The sequence below is a fragment of the Halichoeres trimaculatus genome, unplaced genomic scaffold (genome assembly GCF_033239565.1).
Source record: "Halichoeres trimaculatus isolate MK-OKI-2021-1 unplaced genomic scaffold, fHalTri1.1 fHalTri1_scaffold_21, whole genome shotgun sequence".
NCBI classification, from domain to species: domain Eukaryota; kingdom Metazoa; phylum Chordata; class Actinopteri; order Labriformes; family Labridae; genus Halichoeres; species Halichoeres trimaculatus.
The window spans coordinates 20208305-20230274 of record NW_027437199.1 but is presented as its reverse complement, the minus strand read 5'-3'; the positions used below and the strand labels follow the sequence as shown (position 1 = coordinate 20230274).

The window sequence follows — 21970 nt, the reverse complement described above, 5'->3', positions numbered from 1 at the left end:
TGTCGTCACCAAATTTCCGGAATCTCTCGGTTACGTTCGGTTGCACTCGGCCAGCCAACCCGCGGCAACCAAAGCTTGTCTATTGTAACGAAGCTGAACCACACTGTAATGAAAGCGTAGCGTCTAAGAATTTCTAACATTTATCATACAGTTTGGCTTTAAAAGGTACATTTACTATTTGACCTTAATTTTATATCAAGGTCTCACAAAAAATGTGTTTATAAAGCATGTTTGATATTTAGAGAGAATAATATTTGATCACATTTGTGAACTCTTGGTACACAAATTCTTACAAGGAGTGAGCGTCTTCCCGGGATCAGGGACGTTCTACTTAATGGTAAGGTTTTTTTGTGTGTCATACAATTACTTTTAAAAACTAACTAAATGAATATTATTATTATTATTATTATTATTATTATTATTATTATTATTATTATTATTATAAATCTGTAAATCAGGCTCAAATTTAAACGATTTTTAGTACTAGAATATATTATTTATTTTATACGTATAAAAGCTCAGCTTCACTAAGAATTATTACTTAGTTTCAAAACTTTTATTGTATTGATGCTTTGTAGCCTAGAGGTTGCTTTTTGTTGTAAAGTTTATGGTTTGTGCAATACAGTCTATGGTTTTTGCATAATGACTTTGCACAAGGTACATTATTTGTATAATTTGAGATTTAGCTAAAGCGTTTGTTTTATTATATTTTATTGCATGACATGATTGTGGGTAGCAAAAGACGTACTTCACTGGACAGGAAAAAAAACGTTTCCTCTCTGTTTGCATGACAATAACCACAGAATCTTGAGTCTTTAGGATTTAAAAAGTTTAAGTATCATTAAGAGCATTTTTACAGAATTTTCGAATTTAGTATATATTAGTATTGGCAGGATATTGTTACTCTCATGTCCAGTCTAAGTTATGTTGCAGACACCTGAAACTGCAGCCTCCTCTACTGATGGAACAAAGTACAGCAGACATGAGTCTCCTTTGCATGCAGGTATCAATCTCAGAAGAAGAGGGCAGTGTTGGCCTTCAAGCTTTTGTAATAACAGAAGTGAAACTGGAAAATTAATGAAGTCTAAATGTGTTTGTGCACACTTAGAGTTTTTATTTAGCTCTTTCCGGATCGCAACAAATGTTACCCAAATGATGAAGCACAGGTTACTTTTGAGTGCAGCTGTGAGTCAAAACAAGAGGTGTAGTCTGACACATAAAATGGAAAGTACCAGGCAACCTAAACTCTAAAAAGTCTTACATGCAGCATAAAAATGAAGTAGAATTTTATAGCATTAACATAAAAATAAGCTTTAACCACCAGGACACAGGAGCAGATTTTGAATTGTGTATAAATAAGAGTCTCCTGCAACATTTGTGTCTCAGAGAGCCAAATATTGTCTTTAAAAGAAACCAAAGTTTGTTATGCTCAAAGCCCGAGGGGACACAGAGGTGTCGTGTGTGTTACTGCAACAATAATGAGCTAAGAAGACGCATTCATTATTGCTTGTTTCTTAGAGAGGAGACAACAAACACAGTGTTTATAATGAGCTGTTCTATTTGGAAAAAGGCAAACACAGCTGAAGCAGTCTACAACATCAAATTAAGAGGATGTCTATTACTATGACCTTTTGACAAAACAAGTTGAAAATAAATTTTGAGTTACTCTGCATCATGAATACAAATTATCAAAGCGAAGGGAGTTCTTTCAGGCACATTAAAAACTCAATCACAGGAGCAGAACAGATTACACATCAAAAACAACGTTCAACTGTTGAAGCTAGATCACTGCTGGCTTGATAAAAAGCCTGCAGGGGCATCCAACACCTCATTTAGCCCATCATGCTTTTTTAGAGTAGTTTGGCATGTTGTGAATATTCAGTCTGGCTTGAATTAAATTACATTTCTGGGCTATGCCCTCTTGTTTGGATGCATTTTGGCAGTTTTGATTTTTATAACAAACATCCTCACACCACTGGAGTATCTGACACTTAAAACACTTCTTCCACCTGTGAGCTGTGAGATTCATTTGTATCGTTTCTATTTCTTTGCTCATGTTAGCTCTTTGTACACATCTTATTGGTATGCAGAATTAAAGACATAAGGGGAATTGTCAACAGATGGCCTCAGATGTATGTAGGCCTAAATTTTTAAAGGGGCTAGTACATGTGCATGTTTACCAAAAAGCTGGGAGCTGGTGATGAATAGACTGCATTTCTCAAAGACAAAACTTCATTACATCTTTCCTTGAAAAGTGATAAATGTGACAAAAGTGACAGATGCTGTTTGTCCACACATTCTCTGGTATATCTTGTCTGGTTTTGCAGACATTCAAAAGCATATTCCAGGGACGTTCATCCCAACCACAACCTGGCCATCTTTGGGTGCTCTGCTGTTGCATGATTTGCAGATTGCATTGCTTTTGGGAATGGTGGTTGCTTAAAAATGTATTCTTCTCACATGAAAATCCACCTCATCACCCTGGTACTTGCACTGGCTTAAAGAAATAACAACCATCTGTGTTAGTCAATGGAGAGAGACTGGATGTGGTGGAACAATTTCAATATCTTGGAGTAGTTTTTGATTTCAATCTAAATTTTAAGCAACATGTAAAGAAAATATTATATATAATTAAATTTAATTTGTCAAACTGTAAGCACATAAGACCTTTTCGGACCACAGAATCAGCTAAGGCTTATATGCATGCCATGATATTTAGTAAGATTACTTACTGTTGTACCACATGGCCTCACACTTCAGAGACCATTTTGAAGCCACTTAAGTACCTCTTCAAGAGAACACTGAAAACTATGGACAAAAAGCCTCAACATTATCATTACTGTAACATCTTAAGTAAGTATAACATTTTGGAATTCAATAGTTATCAAATATTTGTGGATGCTTGCCTTATTTTTACATTTTTAAATGGACTTGCTTCTCCTCCCTTAAGGGATTTTATAGGTTAAAAAACTAGTGATGGAGTAAATACCAGAGCATTGACCAGAAAAGACTGTAACACACAACACACAACCGCGTAGGACTAAATTTGGCCAATTGGGGTCAATCAGAGGCTCACAAACTTGGAACACACTGCCAGCCCATGTCAGGAACTGTGGCACCTACTCAGCCTTTAAAACAGCTCTGAAATATTGGTTAAAAACCAACCAAAAACACTCACACTAAATCATCCTTTTGCAGTTTTTCAAAAATATTTAGGGGACTATCAAACTTTGTGAGAATGATTTAATGTGCTATTGTAACTACATGTTGTTGGTGTAATGTCTGTGTGTATGTTCTGTTTCTCTTGTGTGTGTCAATGTTAACTGTCCTAACCTGCCTTAGGACTGCGGATGTAAACTAGCTATTGTGCTAACTCCGGCATATTTACATTGAAGCTTTTGCTGATATGCTGATTAATATGCATTGTCCTAATTTAAATAAACAAATAAAAAATAAATAAATAAATACTCTATGTTGTAAAAATGGAAAAAATGAACAAACTCGACACAGAATAAATCTAAGAGCGTTTGAAGACCTTTCTTGGCATATTGTGATATCAGCTTGTTCTCAGGAGATGGTTTTGGTGATGCCAAAGTTGTATCTCTTCTACCATACTTTCATGTCACTTGCCTCATTTCTGAGTAGTTACTCCAGAGTTAACATCTTTAAAACTCTATAACTATGAACAAGCAGCCATGTTGAATTTTGTTTGTTTTGTGTGTGTTCTGTATCGTTACACTTGCGTTTACTTGCGTATATAGTCTAAAATTTGTTCTCGGGCATTCTTAATCTTTGTAAATTGAAGACTTTGTAAATAAAATATTTAAAAGGGAGCTGCAAAACTCATCTCTCCATGCTGCCACTGGACTTACCATCAGTATTAAATTTAAGTTGCCACTCAGTAAATATAATTAGGTTTGCAGAATGTGCTCTTCTATATCAAATTAAAACTGCTCTCTGCAGTTCTCTTCCATAAAATGACGCCTTTATAATTCCTCATACCCCATACTTGTGAGAGCTTGAGTTAAATACATTTTAGGGTTTCACTCCATTTTCAAATGATGAGTTTTTAATGAGCTGTTAGGGTTTAAAAGTGTTGTCTGAGAGTTTGCATGCTGTTGTTCATTACCCCTATAACTTTTATTTTATGGAATAAAATAATATAACAACTTTAGCAGGAAAAAAATGTGTATAAGAAAAAAATGAACAGTTTAGACTGTAATTCAGTGCATAAAATCCTTTACACGGGCAGGTTTTTAACTGTTTATTGTAAAAGTTACTACACACTTTATGTGTAGAAGGGTAAAACTAACACTAATAGTTCAAGGTTAAAAAAAGAGAGAAAAAAAAAAGCAACAGTTGATCATTTTAGTTCATACTGGCCCAAAGGTAAGAGTGTTTGTCACCTTGCTTCTGGATGTGTCATTCATTCAGCGGAGCAGTGTGACATTCCAATCCGACTAATTGACGCTTTCCTCGGCCAATTGCAGCGACTCTCCCCGCTCCTCTACTCCCAGACGAGGGAGGAGCTTATCTGTGGGACAACGTGACATTTCCGCATGTCAATAAAAAAAAATCACTCTCGGAGAGTTTTGCTGTTGAACAGGAAAGTTCCTCCTGTGTTACTTTCGTGTTGCATGCACTAAAAGTTGCTGTGTAGGCTTTTGGTCACATGATGCCATGGCTGAGCAGTCCCCAGCTGCCAGGTGCTGCCTCTTCATAAGGAAACTGAACTCTGTGAAGAAGATAACCCGAGGTGAAATCAAAGCAAAGTGAGGACTGAAACATGCTGAAGTTAGAGACAAAGTTTGACCTGCACAGAGATGTGGAGTGTGATATCCTGAGGAAGGAGGCTTCGGTCTGCAGGGTGAAAGGTGAGGTGAAAATGATAGAAGCGTTGTGCAGTTTGAACTCACCCATTATCAGAACACAGAGTGGAGAGAGCTGTGGTAGAAACCAGTAGTTTAAGTCATGTAAGAAGTTTGCTTACCGGCTAACATCAAGCCAGGAGTGTTTCACAACTTTAGCTTTAGCCTGTGGAAGTGAAAAAAATCAATGTCCCATAAAAGTAAATAGTTTATGTTTTGACCAGCAGATGGCGCTAGTTACTCTTGCTTTTTCGTATCCAAAACCATATCAGACAAAAAAATACTTGGTTCATCCTTTAGGATGACATATAGGTTTTTTTTCTATTTCACATATATGTGAAATAACAAAAAACAAACAAACAAAAAAAAAAACACTAAGATATTAATAAATAATAATAGATAAGAAACATTCAATCAGTCAGACTTTATTTGTGAAGCACTTTTCATGCACAAATGGAGTAACACAAAGTGCTGTATGTAGGAAAAATAATTAATTAAGATGAAATAAGGTAGAATAAGCATATATTAACCCCCATCCTGACCTTATAGTCCTTATACAAGATCAAAAATACAATGTAAATACACACGGTGCTGATTGATGAACTCTGGAAAGCTTATTTCAAGATATTTAAATACCATCATAGTAAGGTATTACTGATATGTGTGTTGATACTACAGATGAGTACCTTTCACATTTGAGTCACAAAACAATACAGTACCAATACCCGGTACTTGGCAATTGGTATCGGTACTCAACGGTACCAATTTTCTGCACTTTTTTGTGTATGTGGTGATAAGTTTAATTTGTTAATAATAAATTCTCAAAATTTTTTAAATTTAGTATATTTATTTCTCAGTATATAAACTTGCAATGCTGTGTTCATGTCCAACATGGAAAATCACCTTTTCCTCCACTCTCTCACAGTTGCAAGGATGCGTTTAGGTACCTAAGAATGGTACCATTTGGTTTTACATGAATTTCTACTTCAGACAGAATTCAGTCAGTACCTCATTCGGTACCCAATCCTAATTGATACATACAATTACAGAGAAATAGGCTGAGGTATAGTTAGAAATAATCATAAACTACAGTACAAAGTAGTAGAATTAAATAAATAAATGTCTCGGTACAAGTCATCCTGACATTGTTTTTTTTAATCAGGAAATTATAGCGACATATCTTGACATTTACACATGTGATTATCTGGAACTTAATGGAACTTAACACAGGGCACATTATTGTTGTTTATGTTTTTGTGATGGTTGTCATTTCTACTCTGCAGAATACTCTGGAGCTGTGGACACTCGTATCCTGAACATCGAGAGGGACGGGGGCATCCTCTACTCCTGGAAGGTTGGTTGGTAGAAAAGTGGGTGGGAAAAGCTGCTATGTTTTGTGTTAGGGCTGGTTAAAAATAGACCAGAGTGCTGTTCAGATTAAAAGTAGGATAAATAACATGGTACAATACTAAGATACACATCTAACTGGCTGTTAGATGACTAAAATACACAAAAACATGATGGCAGTTGGAATATAAAATAAGAGTAAATCAAAGTTTAATTAAGATTATGTCAAAACCAATAAAACTATAAAATCTATTCAAAAAGCAACTGGGAACCAGTGCAGTGGAGTTAGGAAAAGGCATATGTGGTCACTCTTGCGTTTGCCAATGAGGAGACAGGCTGCTGCATTTTGTACAAGCTGCAGCAGGAGTGCAGGGGTGAGTTGTCCAGGCCAAAATACAGTGAGTTGCAGTAATCCAGTTGTGTGTTAATAAGGGCATAGATTTTAGTCTCTCTCTCTCTCTCTCTCTCTTTTTATCGACTGAGCTAACCTGGCGATCAAATTTCAGAATGTCGTCAGATATCACACCAGGATTCTTTACAGATGATGATGGTGTAAGGGGGTCCAGAAACCAGCTGGAAAATCTGCTGAACCGCATCCAACACATTTACTGCTGCTAAAAGCAGCTTGAACTGACTGTCAAACAGTGTTTCAGTGATGTTAATTTCACATCTTAAGATATTTGCCTGTCCCTGTGCCTTATAGAAGTTTTTAGTGAGTGATATGATCAAAAGATGCATGATACCACTTAAGCAATCACTCATCATTACATGAGAAGATTTCTCTGTGATCCTGCCTGACATATCAGTATTTTAGGAAACTCTGTGATCCTTGCCTGAATTTCAAATAAAGCTCTGTGTTTAAAGCTCGCTTCTCTGCACAACATAAATTTTTAACGACAGGCCTGCCAAAGAGTCTGCGGGTTTAGCAGGTTAAAGACAGCGTGCAGCCTGCAAAGAGGAAATAATCTCTCTTTTTTGGTGCAGGGTTCACAGTTTTATGCACATCTCGCTGTGCCTTTCGTTTCAGGGTCGACTCCCTTTTACTTGAAATATTCTGAACCCCAAAAACTCTGGTTTGAAGTGAAGCAGGTTGAGTTGGGATAATAAGCAGGGTCGGCTGAGGTAATGGAGAGGTCAAGCGTGATGTTTCACACGTTATCAGTGTGGTGGAAGACCCCTGTGGGAGCCGAGGTCCTGTTGGTCAGGGTCGATTAGGATTATCGATTTCTGCTGTTTGATTGATTTAAAGACGCATGAGCTAACTTTGGGACTCTATTCCTGGCTGTAGGGAGCAACTGGGACGACAAGGATCGGGAAATATGACCCCAACACCAAACAGAACAAGGTAATGTGAGTTTTGTAGTTTGTTTTAAGGTTTTTAATGGAAGTGCACGCTTGTTCACGCGTTGTGTTTTTTCCATCAGCTTCTGTATACATTCGACAAGCAGGTGTGTGTCAGCAGCTGTTCCCTGAACAAGGAGGAGACACTGTTAGGTGAGCCTCAGTAAATTAACCAAAAGCAGCAGCAGAAACTATTACCAATGTCTGCCAACAAGTTACATGACATGGTTTGAGTTTTCCTTTAGCAATGGAGATGACAAAAGCAGCAGCTGAGCCAAAGAAAAGCTGATTTAGTCTATGTCTACAAAAAATATCTGTGAACAAACAGGGTTCCTGTGCATCCTTAAAAAGTCTTAAAAGGCACTGATTTCATGAATCTAAAAGCAAGGCCTCAGATGGCCTTGAAATGTCTTGAATTAATCTTTAAAAGTTTAAAAAAACATTCATACATGTTAGTATAATTATAGATAAATGTATGTCAACATATATTTATTTTTAGGCAATTAAAAATAAGGATCTGATTAACTAAAGGAATCATAATTAATTAATCTAATTAATCGTATTTTAATCTCATATCTGATTTAGGTCTCCAAATAAAGAATCTGAGTTTTAGGACATTACAAAATGCATGTAATGCATGACAAATCAAATGATCAAGGAAAAAGAGAAAATCTGTAAATCCACATATTTTTCAACTGGCTAATATTAAAATGTTAACACGTCAATTTGATTACAACGGTATACTGCGTCAATAGAAGTAAATCATGTTTTTCAGCGGGGGGAAGTGGGGTGTGGCGGAGCTTGTCAATCAAAATCCTGCTCGTAAACTACTGTGGGTGAGAGCGGTGTGCTATTTGGATGAGAGCTCTGCATGGATATGAGGAGAAGACGTGAGATGACAGAGGCATAGCGAGACGCTGCAAGTCAGAAAAGTTCAGGCAGTGCACGCTTCAACTGAGGATGTGTCGCGGTAGTTCAGAGAGAAAGTTCCTGAGATGAACGTGATCAAAAAAAAATGTTTTGTCTGCTTTTTGGATCAAAAACAGGAAGAGAGACATAAAAGAAGAGAGTCCACTCTTCTTGGGTAGTTTTGGTGTTTACATTGTCATAGAAAACAATATTATTTGGGTCTTGAAAGATTGATCAAGATGCTCTAAAAATGGCTGGCAGCCAAAGAGTTAATTGCATTAAATTTTAAAATGCATTAATTTGGGGTGTAAGTATTTAATCTAATTAAAGCGTTAAAGTGACAGCCCTATTTTTGAGTAACTTACTGAGTGACTCTTGTGGTAACATCACGCAACCACAATAGCAAAACCAAAAAACATTGATGTGATTTCAGTGGAGACTCTATTAATTGTCCCTAACCCTATGTAATCTATTTTATCATTTGTGTTTATTGTGAAGCTGGTCTTCAATTTAATTTCAAATGTTATTTCAAATTACTAAAAAATTCTTGAATTTAACTTGCCCTAAGCTGTAGGAACTATGAAAAAGTCACATGACTTTCCTGTGCTTTTCCCTCTCAGCTGTCAGCTTGGCACAGAACACCCGAGGAGAAGAGCGCCTCAAACCGAGTAACATCCTCCCTTCTTTTTATTCTCGCACCGTTTAACCTCTTTGAATTTTCAACATGATAAAGATTTAATCCTCATTTCTCTCTCATTAGTATCCAAGTGTCTCACCCTCCTGATTGAGATCCACCCCATCAACAACACTAAAGTCCTAAAAGCTGTGGACTGCAGGGTCAAAGTGCAGGTAGACTTTATGTGATTCGTCTTGTCCACTTTCAAACTCCAGCTGATGCTGCAGTTCTGGTCCGTTGGAGCTTACAGTGTACAAGTGCCACAGCTCATTTATTTTACAAGCCAGCTGAAAGTGCATTTTTTATCTCTCCCTCTTTTTTTCTCAGTTATTCTTTTTTTATCTTCACATGAATTATATTAACATACACTTTATTACGCCACTGCAGATATTACCCTTCCACTCTGAGTTTGCAGCTTGAATCATAAATCTAGAAACATTTTTTGACACTTGCATTTTTAAGTATGGAAATGAGCAATCTGTCATCAGATAATTGTTAAATTCTCCACATTCATTTGCTGACTCAAGTTCCGGTGCTTTCCTCCAGTTTCTTGATTCAGAAAGTGACAGGAGGTCAGTGCTGGAGAGCCACCTGCTGCTGATAACAGAGGATGGATGTGAGTCACACTTCGTATCTCTCACACAGAGATCTGCATTATCAGTGTGATAACATAAACTGTGTTTGTGATGAAACTTCCTGTTTGTTCCAGACGTGGATCTTTACCATGTGCTGCTGACTAAACAGGAGGGTTACAGAGTGGTATGTTGGACACGTACAATTACAGCGTGACAAATCTTTAGATGGAGATAGCGGAAGAACAGTTTAACCTTGAACTACATTGAGGAGTTTTTAAGTAACTTCAGAATCTAGCGAAGCTGAATATGAATTTGTGAACCAGGTGATGGCGAATCCAGATCGATTGACCAAAACAGCAGAGCGCATTGTGGAGGACTTTTACTGGATCCAATGGGACGGACACACACAGAGACTCTACCATCTGACTCATAATGTAAGAAACAAACGCACAGACATCTGATTATGGTTATCCTTACAAAAGTTTATAAACAGATATTACATCTTTCATAGGTGAAGTTCCTGATGCGATGTGTCCAGTTTTACCCAAACCATATCTGTGAAATCATGGTGAGTTAATCTTCCAACTGCTAATGAATCAGATTAACAGTCTTTTGTAGAATATCATGTTTAAACTCAGTTATAAATAAAAGTTGCTTTGTTTTACTCTCTCACAGTTGGAGCTGTCTCTAGAGCTGCCTGCGAATCCGTTCAGTACAGTCAAGTAAGGCAACAACTTCTCAATCTGTATAAGTGTGGAAATAGTTTTCTCTGTAGCCATTTCTTTTTTTAATGTTATTTGTAAAATGGTTCTGTCATGTGATCATCAGAGACACAGAAACGTCTGCCTTCTTTCTATGCTTTTGAAAACCCTACAATTACAGAAACTGAAATCTAAGGGAGCGTTAATGCCAGATTTTTAATTAAAGTTGTCTTATTTGACTTAATATGAGGCAAGATAATTTGCTCAACTCATCAAGTTTCTTTGAACTAAGACTGTCGTTGTACAAGAAATAACACAAGTAAAATTGTTCTCACCACATTGGCAGATTTTTTTTTTACTCTAAAGGGACAGTGAGGAGTTTCTGAGTGACCTTGAAAAAGTCTCTAGATATATGCCTGATCATAATCCACACTTTAAAATGAGATTATCAGCACTAATATAGGTTATTCCTAAATGCTACGTCCTGATCGGTTTGAGCAGGACCAGATTCATTTAAAGCACGTCTAGGTCTCTGTGACAACACCACGCCAGCAGATGAAGTTTAGTAGAGAGAAGAGAGATCTGTTTTTGTCTCTGCTAAAAATGATTTCTGTGATTAATTTTTGTAGTGATGGTGGACACTGGAGCCTAACTATCAGACAGAAAAAGGACAGAAGAGCAGAAGAAAGAGAAACAGGAGAGAGATAGAGCACGAGCTAAAGGCTAAAACAAGCTAATCAGTTTGTGCTAATATTGATTCCAACCCACAGTCAGCAGTTATTCTGCAGTGGTCTGTTCAAACTTGCGAGTCTATCAATAAAATGAAGAGTGAGGTTACGCTAGCTCTAATTGGTAGATGACTGGCAGGACATTACCACGATTCACTAACATTACACATAGCAGACACGTCAAGCATCAGGCTGTTGGTAGAGCTAAATATAGCCAGCCACTAAACTACTTACAAACATAAAACCTTACTGCTGCTTTGCATCTGCTGAAAGATGTCTAGTACCAAGAAAAGTTGTTTAAAAATTATGATCCCATCTCCATTCATCTCCAAAACAAACGCATGCCTTGTTAAGGCCATGTCCACATGTAGCCGAGTATTTTCAAAAACGAATATCCCCCCCCCGGTTTGTTTTTAGAAATACTTCCGTCCACACGCAGTGGGTAAGTCCGCCTGTGAGTGCGGCTTGATGCATGGCAAACCCATAATGGGCAGTATTCTCTAGACGTAAAACCTGTGTCAGCCAGCCAGAATGAGCCCCTGTCATTCAGCTGCGACGTTTAAGAATTGAAAATTCTGTTTACCAGCGGCTACACGAAACCATGAAACCGGAGTTTTCAAAAATCTTCACTTTGGCCGTAGTTTTAAGAAAACATCGTTTTCTGTGAAGTAAAACTGCAGTTTCGTGTGGACAACAATACGTCCTAAATACCTGGTTACGTGTGGATATGGCCTAAGAGTGATGTCTTCACAACAGTGTGTGCGTGTATGGACTCCTGGCCAAAAGGTGGCACCGTAATACAATTTAAACAGACCCACTCACAGTCTCTTTAAACAAGCAAGCAAGCAAGTCAGTCATTTTTAATACCTTGAATTAAGAAATTTTCTGAAGTTTTGAGATGAATGTAACTCATTGTAATTCCAATTGACAATTTTGACCAAAAAAAAGACATAAACACTTGCTTGGATTTCAGTCTCGTATTGTAAAAAAGTTGGTCTGCCAAAAGGCTGATTTAAAACAGGTTATAGTGGTTTTTAAGTAATTTAGATCCCTCATTAAATTCATGATAGTGCAAAGACATCACTGTCAAATGTCAAGACTGAAATCAGCTGTTGTATTGAAAATATGCTCATTCTAAGTTTGATGTTAGCAAAATTCTTTTAAATAAGTTGGGGCACAGAAAATGTGTAATGCTTAGAAAATCTTTACAGAATCACCTTGATGAACATCATCAAACTCATGAGGGTCATTTGCAGTTAACGCAGGCTAACTGGAGCTATAACTTTTACCGTGTTACACTCTTTAGAAAATGTGTGTTTGTGTTGTATTTGTGTGTCCAACAGGTTTGTCAATCTGGGTTTTGACCATTATCACCTGGAGAAACCAAAACAGGAGCTCGTAAGGATGGAAGTGTTTACAAACAGAATAGGTAACATGTCTGCACATCATTATTCTCCTACACATTATATAAAACATGGACGTTAAGTATTCCTCATACAATCCTTTGTTTTTCTTTGTCTTTCATTTCTCATTGTGAAAGCAAGAAAGTAAGTCGGTGTGAGAAATCATTAACTCAGTTTTAATCTGCTCCCAATTATAACACAGCACTTGTATACAAAACAAATGATTAAAGAGGGGGTATTGTGATTTTTTTCATGCTTTATTCTGTCCCTCTGGTACCAAGTAGTATCTTTGCATGATTAATAAACTCCAAAAACATCCCTTTTTTCTTTCACTGATGTTTTAGAAAACAGCTTTTTCAGCCTCTGTTTGAAACGCTTCATTTAAGTTACTGTCTCTTTAAGGCTTGCAGCGCCACAAACCCCCTTCCATGTGATTGGCCAGCCTTCTGGAGGCCTGTTTGAGAGGCGGGGCTATTGGTAGACTTCAGTGTTTGAGGCTCATCCCTCCAGTGTGTCATAAACGAATGAAATTTTTACATTTATTTTATTTTATACGTTGTTTTTACGTTTTAAATTTTTATAAGTTCTTTTGTTAGATCAGTTTACAGACAGAATCAGGGATTTCTACAACATTTGAACATGTAGAGGTTTGAAAATCTGCATGTTTAGTCTGAGCATCTAGCACTGTCATTTTATATCCATGTATACAATACAGGAAAAGCAGAATACCCCCTCTTTAAATAAGTCAATTTGTGCTTGAGTGACACATATTGGAAATTCAATCTCATTCCAGATTGCTGCCACCGTTTGATGTCAAAATGATTTTAATATCAGACAAATCATTCAGTTGTTTTTCATTTTCATTTGTGTTCAAGATTCAATCTTTGATTTCCACTTTATCACAATCTTTCCTTTCCCTTTCTTTTTACTTCCTATATTAAATTATGTTGATGTGTGTTATTTTCCAGTTCATCATATGATTGACTAATCTTTCATTTGCTATAATAAAAACAACAAAGTCCATAATGTCTGAATGTGAACCTGCCTTGTCCCATGCTCTGCTTTAGGCAGCATGTGTGTGTGCTACAGCCAGACACTGAAAGACAAACATGAAGTCATCTACACGGTGGTTTTGCTTCACAAAGGTGTGTGTTTCTCTCTTTCTTTCCACCTTTTTGACCCCTGTTTTTTATATTCTGTGTTTTGGTACAATAAGACGTTTCCTTACTTTCCTGCAGACTGCAGTAGGACCTTCAGAGTCTCTCTAGGTGGTGACCAGTCCCCACAGGAAGCCTCACAGCTCCATCCACTCTTCATCCCCATAGGTCAGTGCACACAGACATCAGAATCTTTATAAATTCATCCGAGTCTGAGTTTTTCTGCCAAAATGCATTCCCTACTTGTGCATTCGAGGCAGATGCACAAATACAAACAGCAGTGTGTGTCCTCATGCAGCTCAATAAATGTCTGGAGTGCAGACTGAATACTAAGGCGTGCTGTGACAGTGATGGCTGTGTTATTCCTGTATGTAGGTTACTACATCCTGGTCTACCTGCAGGGTTATTTCCTCCATTGTATCAACACCAGGCAGCAAGAGATGCTCTGTCACTCCCTCTTTCTCTCAGGTGAGACCAGCAGAGGCTGACAAATGTCTGCAGAGGAGTTCAGTCTCCACTTTTTTCTGTGCTGCTGAACTTTTTTACTAAATATTTATGAAAGTTTTCCTCCCAAAACGCCAAATTTAGAATTCTGATTATGTCTCTGTCAACAACCTCAAGGTCCTGATGTTGACTTGGGCCTGCAGTGTCAGCCGGCTAACGTCACAGTGTTGCATTCAGAGGAAGACTGTAATGCTCGACTTCTGGATCAGGCAGCAGGGAGGATCCACGCTGCTGAGCTCAGCTCTGCCAACCTGCTGCAGATACTGCGATCAGACACTCCAGCGAGGTGAGAGTGATGCAGAGCTGTGTGCAGAAATGAGGGATTTATTTTCTGTATTCCGAGGTCATTATTTTGAAGGTTTTTCCATGCATAGGAGAGGAGGAGGAATGTTATACGTTGTGGCAGGAAAAGAGGATGTTTTCCTTTTTTAGACTCTTCTTTTTTATTTAAGATTAAACATTAGCTCGTATTTGAATCCTGGCCAACACAGCCCTTGGACCCATCCCGCTCAATAAAGATGCATCTGATCCTTTTTGCTGTGTTTTTAATCTATTCATGTATTCATTTATTCATTCATTCTTTGACATTTTCATCTACTTTTTTGGAAACAGCACATACATCATACCACAGCGACACACTGCTGGCTCTTTGTGTTCCCTGTAAAAAAAAAAAAAAAAAAAAAGTAAATTTGTCATCCCTCGCCTCCAATTCAAGGTGTCCCAGCAGTAAAACCGAAGCTCAGCGTCTGGCCGCCCTCCACTGCCTGCTGGTTTACATGGGACGCGACCCAAACCTGGAACTGAAGGTACGAACGGAGCCAGGAAAGGTGTCCAGAGGTTAAAACTATCCACATTCAGAGCAGATTTACACATTTTTGGTTCAAAAGAGCATCAGCTAAGGCCGGTGCATGCTACAGGATCATGGAGCTGATTTTTGTCCCCATCTCCCCATTATGATTAAAGCCAGCACAGACCTGGCTGTCTGATGTTTGCAAATGACATCATGTGTGATTTTTAGGAATGGATACCTTACACATTTGAAATGATAAGGTACTGATGCCGGGCTTTAATAGTAAAATGTAACTTTTTTTTCAATGTTAATTCTTTAATATATAACCTTGTAATGGTGTGTTCATGTCCAGCATGGAAAATCGCCTACTCTTCCACTCTCACAGTCAAAGATGCATTTAGGTTTGAAATATATTTATATATAGGTATATTTAAGGTTTGAAACTAGAAACCCTGAAGTGTGTGGGGTGTATAGAGAGGACAGGTACAGCGTGTAATCTCATGTATATGTGTCTCAATACACAAACTGAATCAGCTGACTGACGAAGAGTAAATAAAAAATCTTTCTGTAATACTTGTAAGACTTTACTCAACACCAACTCTCACTGTTCTGCATACAGCCCATATCCCGCCATCTCCATGATGTTTGCCATGATTTTTATATTTTTTTTAATTTCTTTTTTTTAATTAAGAGGCTGAAAATAGCTATCATTGCTTTTTCCAGTTCATCTGTCATGTTTGTTTCCACTGAAGTCGTTTTACTGCGTGATGAAATGATTTGTGTGTGGTTGGCTTTGTAGTGCATACAACACTAGAGGTGTGAAAAAATATCAATACGGCAATATATTGCGATACTGCGATCTGTGATAGAATACTGATATTTCAACTCTTAACATCAATATTTTTGTTAAATTAAAATTCATATTTTAGGTGAGTTGGAAGTACAATATACCTTTCACACCTCTACTACAGTAGATGGTGCCGAAGAGCTACTCCGCTGTATATTGCCCATAAAGTGTATAATAAATATAATCTCAAAATATATTCAAAATATTTTATTCCTAAACTTGATGATGTGGTTTTTGATGAGAAAAAACATCAGTGTTTTCTCTCTGTTCCTGGGTCACTTAGTTTAAGATCATCTTAAGTTTAATTTTTACAGTGTAGTAGACTGATAAAATTATAATCAGTCATGTTTTGTTCACTTTTAGATTTTTTTGAGTAACATTGGTTTCACCAGGTGGCATTTATCAATTTCACCAACTGACCATGTCTTTAACCACATATTTTTTTTTGCAACATTAGTTTGATGTCACAGTAGTTTAAGTGGCAAACTTGACACACTTAATGTTTTCAAGTTAAGTGTTTTTATGAAACACTGCCTCTGACTTTCATTATTTCAAACACAATAAAACAGAAAAGTTGTTTTCAATTTAATAGTTAACTGTTCAGAATACTGAAAAATATTTCAATTAGGGGTGTACCAATCACAGCTTTCTGGCCAACTGATCTTAAAAAAGCCTGACCTGCCGATACCGATTTTATTTTTTAATTTTTTACAACTGACAGCAAATACCTTTGATGTTCAAATCTTATATATTGAAAATCATTGACCAATACCTGTGAAACAATAACATTTTAATTTTAAATCTTAGAAAACAAATAATGTGTCCTGAGTTTTAGGTCTCAGAGCAAAAAGCAACAATAGCTGGCTGTCAGACCTTCCTGGAGGTATATGAGATCAGTTTCATATGTAAGGATGGGCCGATCAATGAGCCCCCAAAATTAAGGGAATCGGCATCAATCAATCGATGCATATCTAATCACAATTTTGTGATATCGTATTGTGAGATTCTTGCCAATACGTACCCCAAACTATAAGATCATAAGGAAGAGATCTTGTGTGATCTGTCTTTTTGTTATCATCAAGTGTGTGCTCTCTAAATGTGTGAAGCTTTGAAGAATCCTGTAATGTGTACCAGCCTTTAGCTTCTTTTCACCTCAAACACAGAGATGACGTATCATTCTGAGTCCACGGTGACTTTTTATTTTAAAAACCTGACCCTGGGAAAAGTGAGAAAATCAATCTCATTTTATTTCTCTGCATTTCTGTGGAAACTCAGTAGGTGTCAACCTTGAGTTGGAAGTGGAGTAAAGGAAAGACAGGATGCTGCGCCTGAAGGGGAGCAGACAGACTGAAACAAAGATAAAAAGAGTAGATGGATAGATATTTTGTTTGGGCACGGTACTGACTATGACTCAGACTCTATTAGCAGTACACCTAAATTAAGATGTTCCACCTGCTCTGATAGATCGTAATAAATTCTCACTTTAGAGGTTAAATGAGTCACCAGCTTCATTAGTGCACCTTGCACTGGGAAATTGGACACCATACAGAACTTTTGTATTCTTTGTCGACTCCATTAAAGGGCTCAGCGACACAGAAAGCAGCGGCTTTATCAGAGGTGATGGCTCGTGAATATACTCGTCTTTAAAAGAGAATGCTGCGCAAATGGGGGGTCCATTTCTTTCTTATCGGTCTTTTTTTCTTCCTCCAACACAAATCATACCCAGAGTTTGAAGAGAAGATTCAAACCAACATTGACAAAGTGATATTTCTTCACACAGCAGAGATAATGTCAAGAGAAAAAGAGTTTTTACTCAGCTTTGAGTTTTACAGAGACTATCTTCGAGGACATCATCAATGTTTCATGTTTCTTTAATGTAAATATCAGAGCAGATATTGAAGTTTTCCAGAAACCCGTCTGTGGGGAGGGCTGTTTCATTTTCAAACATGATATCGGATGTTTGAACAGGAGTCTACAGCCCAGTTAGTTTTAGTATGCTAACTTCAGCATACTAAAACACTCACTCCGACAGCACAAGGATGCTGATGTTTAGCAGTCAACAGCCAAAGACAACTCCACTCCCTCTGCCCCATCTTCACCCATAAACTCACCTTCTCCAATCACATTCTAGCAGTCACAAAAATAGCTTTCCTCTGTCTTAAGCCCTCATCCACGCCATCATCACATCACGCATTGACACCATATTCCTGTATCAATCGGAATAATAACAATATTCTGATTGGATAGAATGCACATACACACCTTATTCCATTTGTCATAACCTGATTAAGCTCATTTTCTGATTATTTAAAAACTGAATAAAACCCCTGTCATATACCTGTATCACCCTGGATATTGGGTCATGTAAACATGTTTTCAGAATATGCTCCTAAATAGACTCCTTTAAGGATGACTTTAGTCCACATGTTTAACATGGTGACAAAGAGAAAGACCGTACACTTTCGGGTGAGAACGAGACAAACTCGTTCAAATAATTAAAGAGTTGAATATCATAAATAACACAGATGGGCGAAAGCACAGCAACAAATGACTGAGAATAAGAGGGTTCCAGTCACATTTTGATGAAGAAGGTAATGAATATTACATAGTTTAGCACAAAACCAAGCATCTTGGACTATTTGGTGGAAATGTCAATGAAGTGTGTGCAAAAACACGGCCCTGAATGACGTCTCTCATTTTTTGGAATATTGACTTAATCAGAATATCGACCTTAATTTGAATATGGTGTGCATGTAAAATAGCCACCTTCTACATACTGCATGTGAAAGTAGTATGTAGTCTGACTGTTCTGTTGGGTCTGTTTTGTAGTATGCTACTCTGGTTTTTAGTGTCAGATAATGGAGCTACAGGTGATGGATTTTATTTTGCCTTTATTTTAAATGCAAAACAAAAACTTTGGGTAGATCTCTGCATTTTAGTTATTTTATTAATCATATCACAGCAGAATCATCACATTTGATTTTTAATCTTACTCCAAGAGTTATGTAGTTTACTGAAAATAAATCTGGATGGGATTTTTATTTTTACAGCTGATGGAAAAACCACTTCCATATAAGAGTATATCAATGAGCAGTAGAAGTAAATTCCTCTTTGATAACCGGAAGTAACAACATTTACCTATGTTTCTTTCGCATCACTTCACTTCTATCTCACAGACCGTCTATCGTTTGCGTTGTTGTATTGTAGTTGTAATGCTGACTCATTCCATTAGATGGTGGTAATTCACCAAAACTCGTCACCTGTATAGACAAACAGTGTTAGCGCTGTGCAATGTGGGAAACAGTATGCCAGTTAGACTGGTCCGTTGCATACTGAGAAATTTTCCTGGATCAGTAGGACATCCAGGGATTTCTGGCATACTGCAGATTTTGCAAGTTTTCGCATACTGACGACTACAGACTGAGTTTCAGCCAAAAAAGTAGGAGCTACTGGTGTAGTAGGCAGTTAGGATCCTTTATGGCCACGGTCCCCAACCTTTTTTGCACCACGGACCGATCTAATGTCAGACAACATTTTCACAGACTGGCTCTTCTTCTGTCTCCTCACTGGCTTTTTTTACCCTGCCTAAAGAAACTTTCCAAAGATTGTGTTTTTTGTCCATTTTGCTAGCTTGGGGCTTTTGGCGTCAAGAATGAGTCATCCTAGACGGGTATGACAGAGAATCTGGTCATTTTTCAAAATAAAACATCATTCAGAATCAGATAATAAATCAAACTGAAATAATATAAGTTGAGTATTTTTTATCTGCGTCCCCAATTGATCCATGGACTGGCTATGGTCTGCGGCCCAGGGGTTGGGGACCACTGCTTTATGGCACAACCACAAACCTCAATAAACTTAAGTTTATTTAAACTCTGCCGCCTGCTTCCTCACCTATACCCATGACCACATCACTCACCTTTTTCAACATCTCCACTGGCTCCCTATCCCACGTCGCATCTAATTTAAATTCTCCTTGTCACCCATAAATGACTCCACAACCAGGCCCCCTCTAACCTTGAAGACATGCTCCACCCCTACACTCCGTCCTGCAAAGCTCTTGACCAGGGATGCACTGATACCGATCCTGGTATCGGGTATTGTGTAGGAAGGGGCTGATACATGGTGCCGATCCAGGCAACCAGCTCTATGGCATTTTTTTTAACTTGTGTTCTTGGCTTCTTGATTTGAAAGGTTACCTCTGATGCACGTTCTTGTTTGTTTTTTGCTGCATTACCAGTCTACAGGGTATAAAAGTTTAACAGTAAGTAGTAATTTCTGTACATTCTGAAGTCTTTTTTTTCTGGTTAACGTTTAAATATTTATAGTTTAAATATTAACTTCAGTAATTCCATCTACTTACTTTTTGCCTTTTACCCAAAACATTACTAGTCTTATCCCACAGTAGGACATGCAGGTTATTACTTAACACTGGTACCAGAACCAGAAAGGTTGGATTTGTGCATCCCTTCTCTTGACCATCCCTAGGACTAAGCACCACCGTGACACCTCTGACCCGATGTCCTTCAAGGCTCAATTAAAAACTCACTTATTCACTGCTTCTAATTTATAATTTTGCTTAGGCTAACAAATTCAGTTACAAGCTCCTTGGCCTTCTTTTCTTTGTGCACTTTTGAACTGTTTTTTTGTTTTGTTTTTCTATGCTTTTATTTGACTGTTATTTCAATGTTTAGTATATTTGAATTTGTTTTTAACTTACACATTGTCTTATTTCACCATGGAAAGTGTCTTTGAGTTTTTGAAAAGCCCTCTATAAACGAAATGTGGTGTTACTATGGTATTATTAGTAGTGATGTAGATGCCATTGTAGCTCACATTAATGTGTTTGGAGTCAGCAGTCAGAGGATCTCACAGGACTCGGCACAGGATGTTATATGTATAAGTATATATATGAGGATATTAACAGCAGGGACAGGCTGTATCCAACCAAAAAACCCTGTGTCTACTGTGTCTCCTGTGTCTCTGCCCTTCCTCCAGGTCATCGAGTGGCTCTGTGACAACGTGAACGCCTTCGAATCCTTTGATCAGATCCAGGAGTTCATTCTGGGTCAGTTTCAACAAAAGCAAAGCTACAAAGTCTCTAAGTATCACTTCTTCTTCTTCCTTTTAGCTTTTTCTTGCTTTTTATGTCTCCCTCTGTGTGTGTCTATGTGTGTGTACATTTAGTCTACACAAAAAGGAATTCTTTCATCAAGTCTGTTTGGCTTTCAAATTGCTTCTCGCTGACTTGTGCCAGGCGTGGTGTGTGAGGTCTGGAGAGATAGATTAGAGGATGAAGTTAGTTATTTTTAGCCCGCATGAAAGCGTTTTGAAAAATATGGTGGAGCCTGTGTAAACAGACATCAGCACTTTATAAGAGAGGGGAGGGGAATAAAAGAAGAATGGTACATTTTATTAACGATGCTATATTCTTTTAATTAACAGTCATCACTGAGGGAGTAGATTATTAGATGTTGAAGTAATGCAGCACATAAAGGGAGCTGCTGTAACTTGCTCTGTGCACACACACAGTCTGTGTTAATACCAGTGGTTCCTGCAGTATATAAAGATGATTATGTCAACCTCATCAGGAAATTATGATCATCTGTGCTCACTGATATTAAGCATTATTCCTTTGGACCCTTTTCTCTCATTAAACCTAAAATGTGCAGAAATAAGGCCTCATTATATCCACCAGTCTTCACACTCATTAGGGTGAGAGAAAAGTGACGTTATTCCAGCAGGGCTGCACAACGCTGCAGTGGTTAATGCTGTTAAAGGTTCCTGGTTTGATTCCCTTGCAGTGCAGAAGCCTCAGGGTTCCTCCCACGGTGCAAAAGCAGACTCATCAGGTTGAATGGTCACTTTGAACTGCCTGTAGGTGTGTGTGAGTGTGTGAGTGGGTAGTTGTCTGTCTACCGTCATAGCCCTGTGATAGGTATACCCTATTTTAAATATGCTACTTGTTAGCATGATTATATTTTAATAGGGCTGGGATAGAAACTTGATGAACATAAGCATTGGAAGTTTTTTTTTTAAACCATGTTTAAAGCTACTATAGGTAACTTTCTGTCTGTGTCTGTTTGGCGCCTCCTCTGGTCAAAGTGGTACCCGTGACACACGT

The 21970-nt window shown here is 37.8% G+C and overlaps 1 protein-coding gene across 1 annotated transcript in view; it reads left to right on the top strand.

Moving 5' to 3' along the window:
• Positions 1–4577: 4577 nt before the first annotated feature.
• The window catches only part of gsap (gamma-secretase activating protein), a 56299-nt gene continuing 38906 nt past the window's right edge, over positions 4578–21970 (top strand). The window contains exons 1-18 of the mRNA XM_074698052.1: positions 4578–4874; positions 6152–6222; positions 7504–7560; positions 7640–7709; positions 9086–9133; positions 9226–9314; positions 9688–9757; positions 9851–9900; positions 10040–10150; positions 10228–10284; positions 10392–10438; positions 12489–12574; positions 13616–13693; positions 13787–13873; positions 14081–14173; positions 14327–14495; positions 14925–15015; positions 20845–20914. Coding sequence (XP_074554153.1) covers positions 4787–4874; positions 6152–6222; positions 7504–7560; positions 7640–7709; positions 9086–9133; positions 9226–9314; positions 9688–9757; positions 9851–9900; positions 10040–10150; positions 10228–10284; positions 10392–10438; positions 12489–12574; positions 13616–13693; positions 13787–13873; positions 14081–14173; positions 14327–14495; positions 14925–15015; positions 20845–20914 — 1432 coding nt within the window. The 5' untranslated portion in view covers positions 4578–4786. The remainder of the gene's footprint in view (positions 4875–6151; positions 6223–7503; positions 7561–7639; positions 7710–9085; positions 9134–9225; positions 9315–9687; positions 9758–9850; positions 9901–10039; positions 10151–10227; positions 10285–10391; positions 10439–12488; positions 12575–13615; positions 13694–13786; positions 13874–14080; positions 14174–14326; positions 14496–14924; positions 15016–20844; positions 20915–21970) is intronic.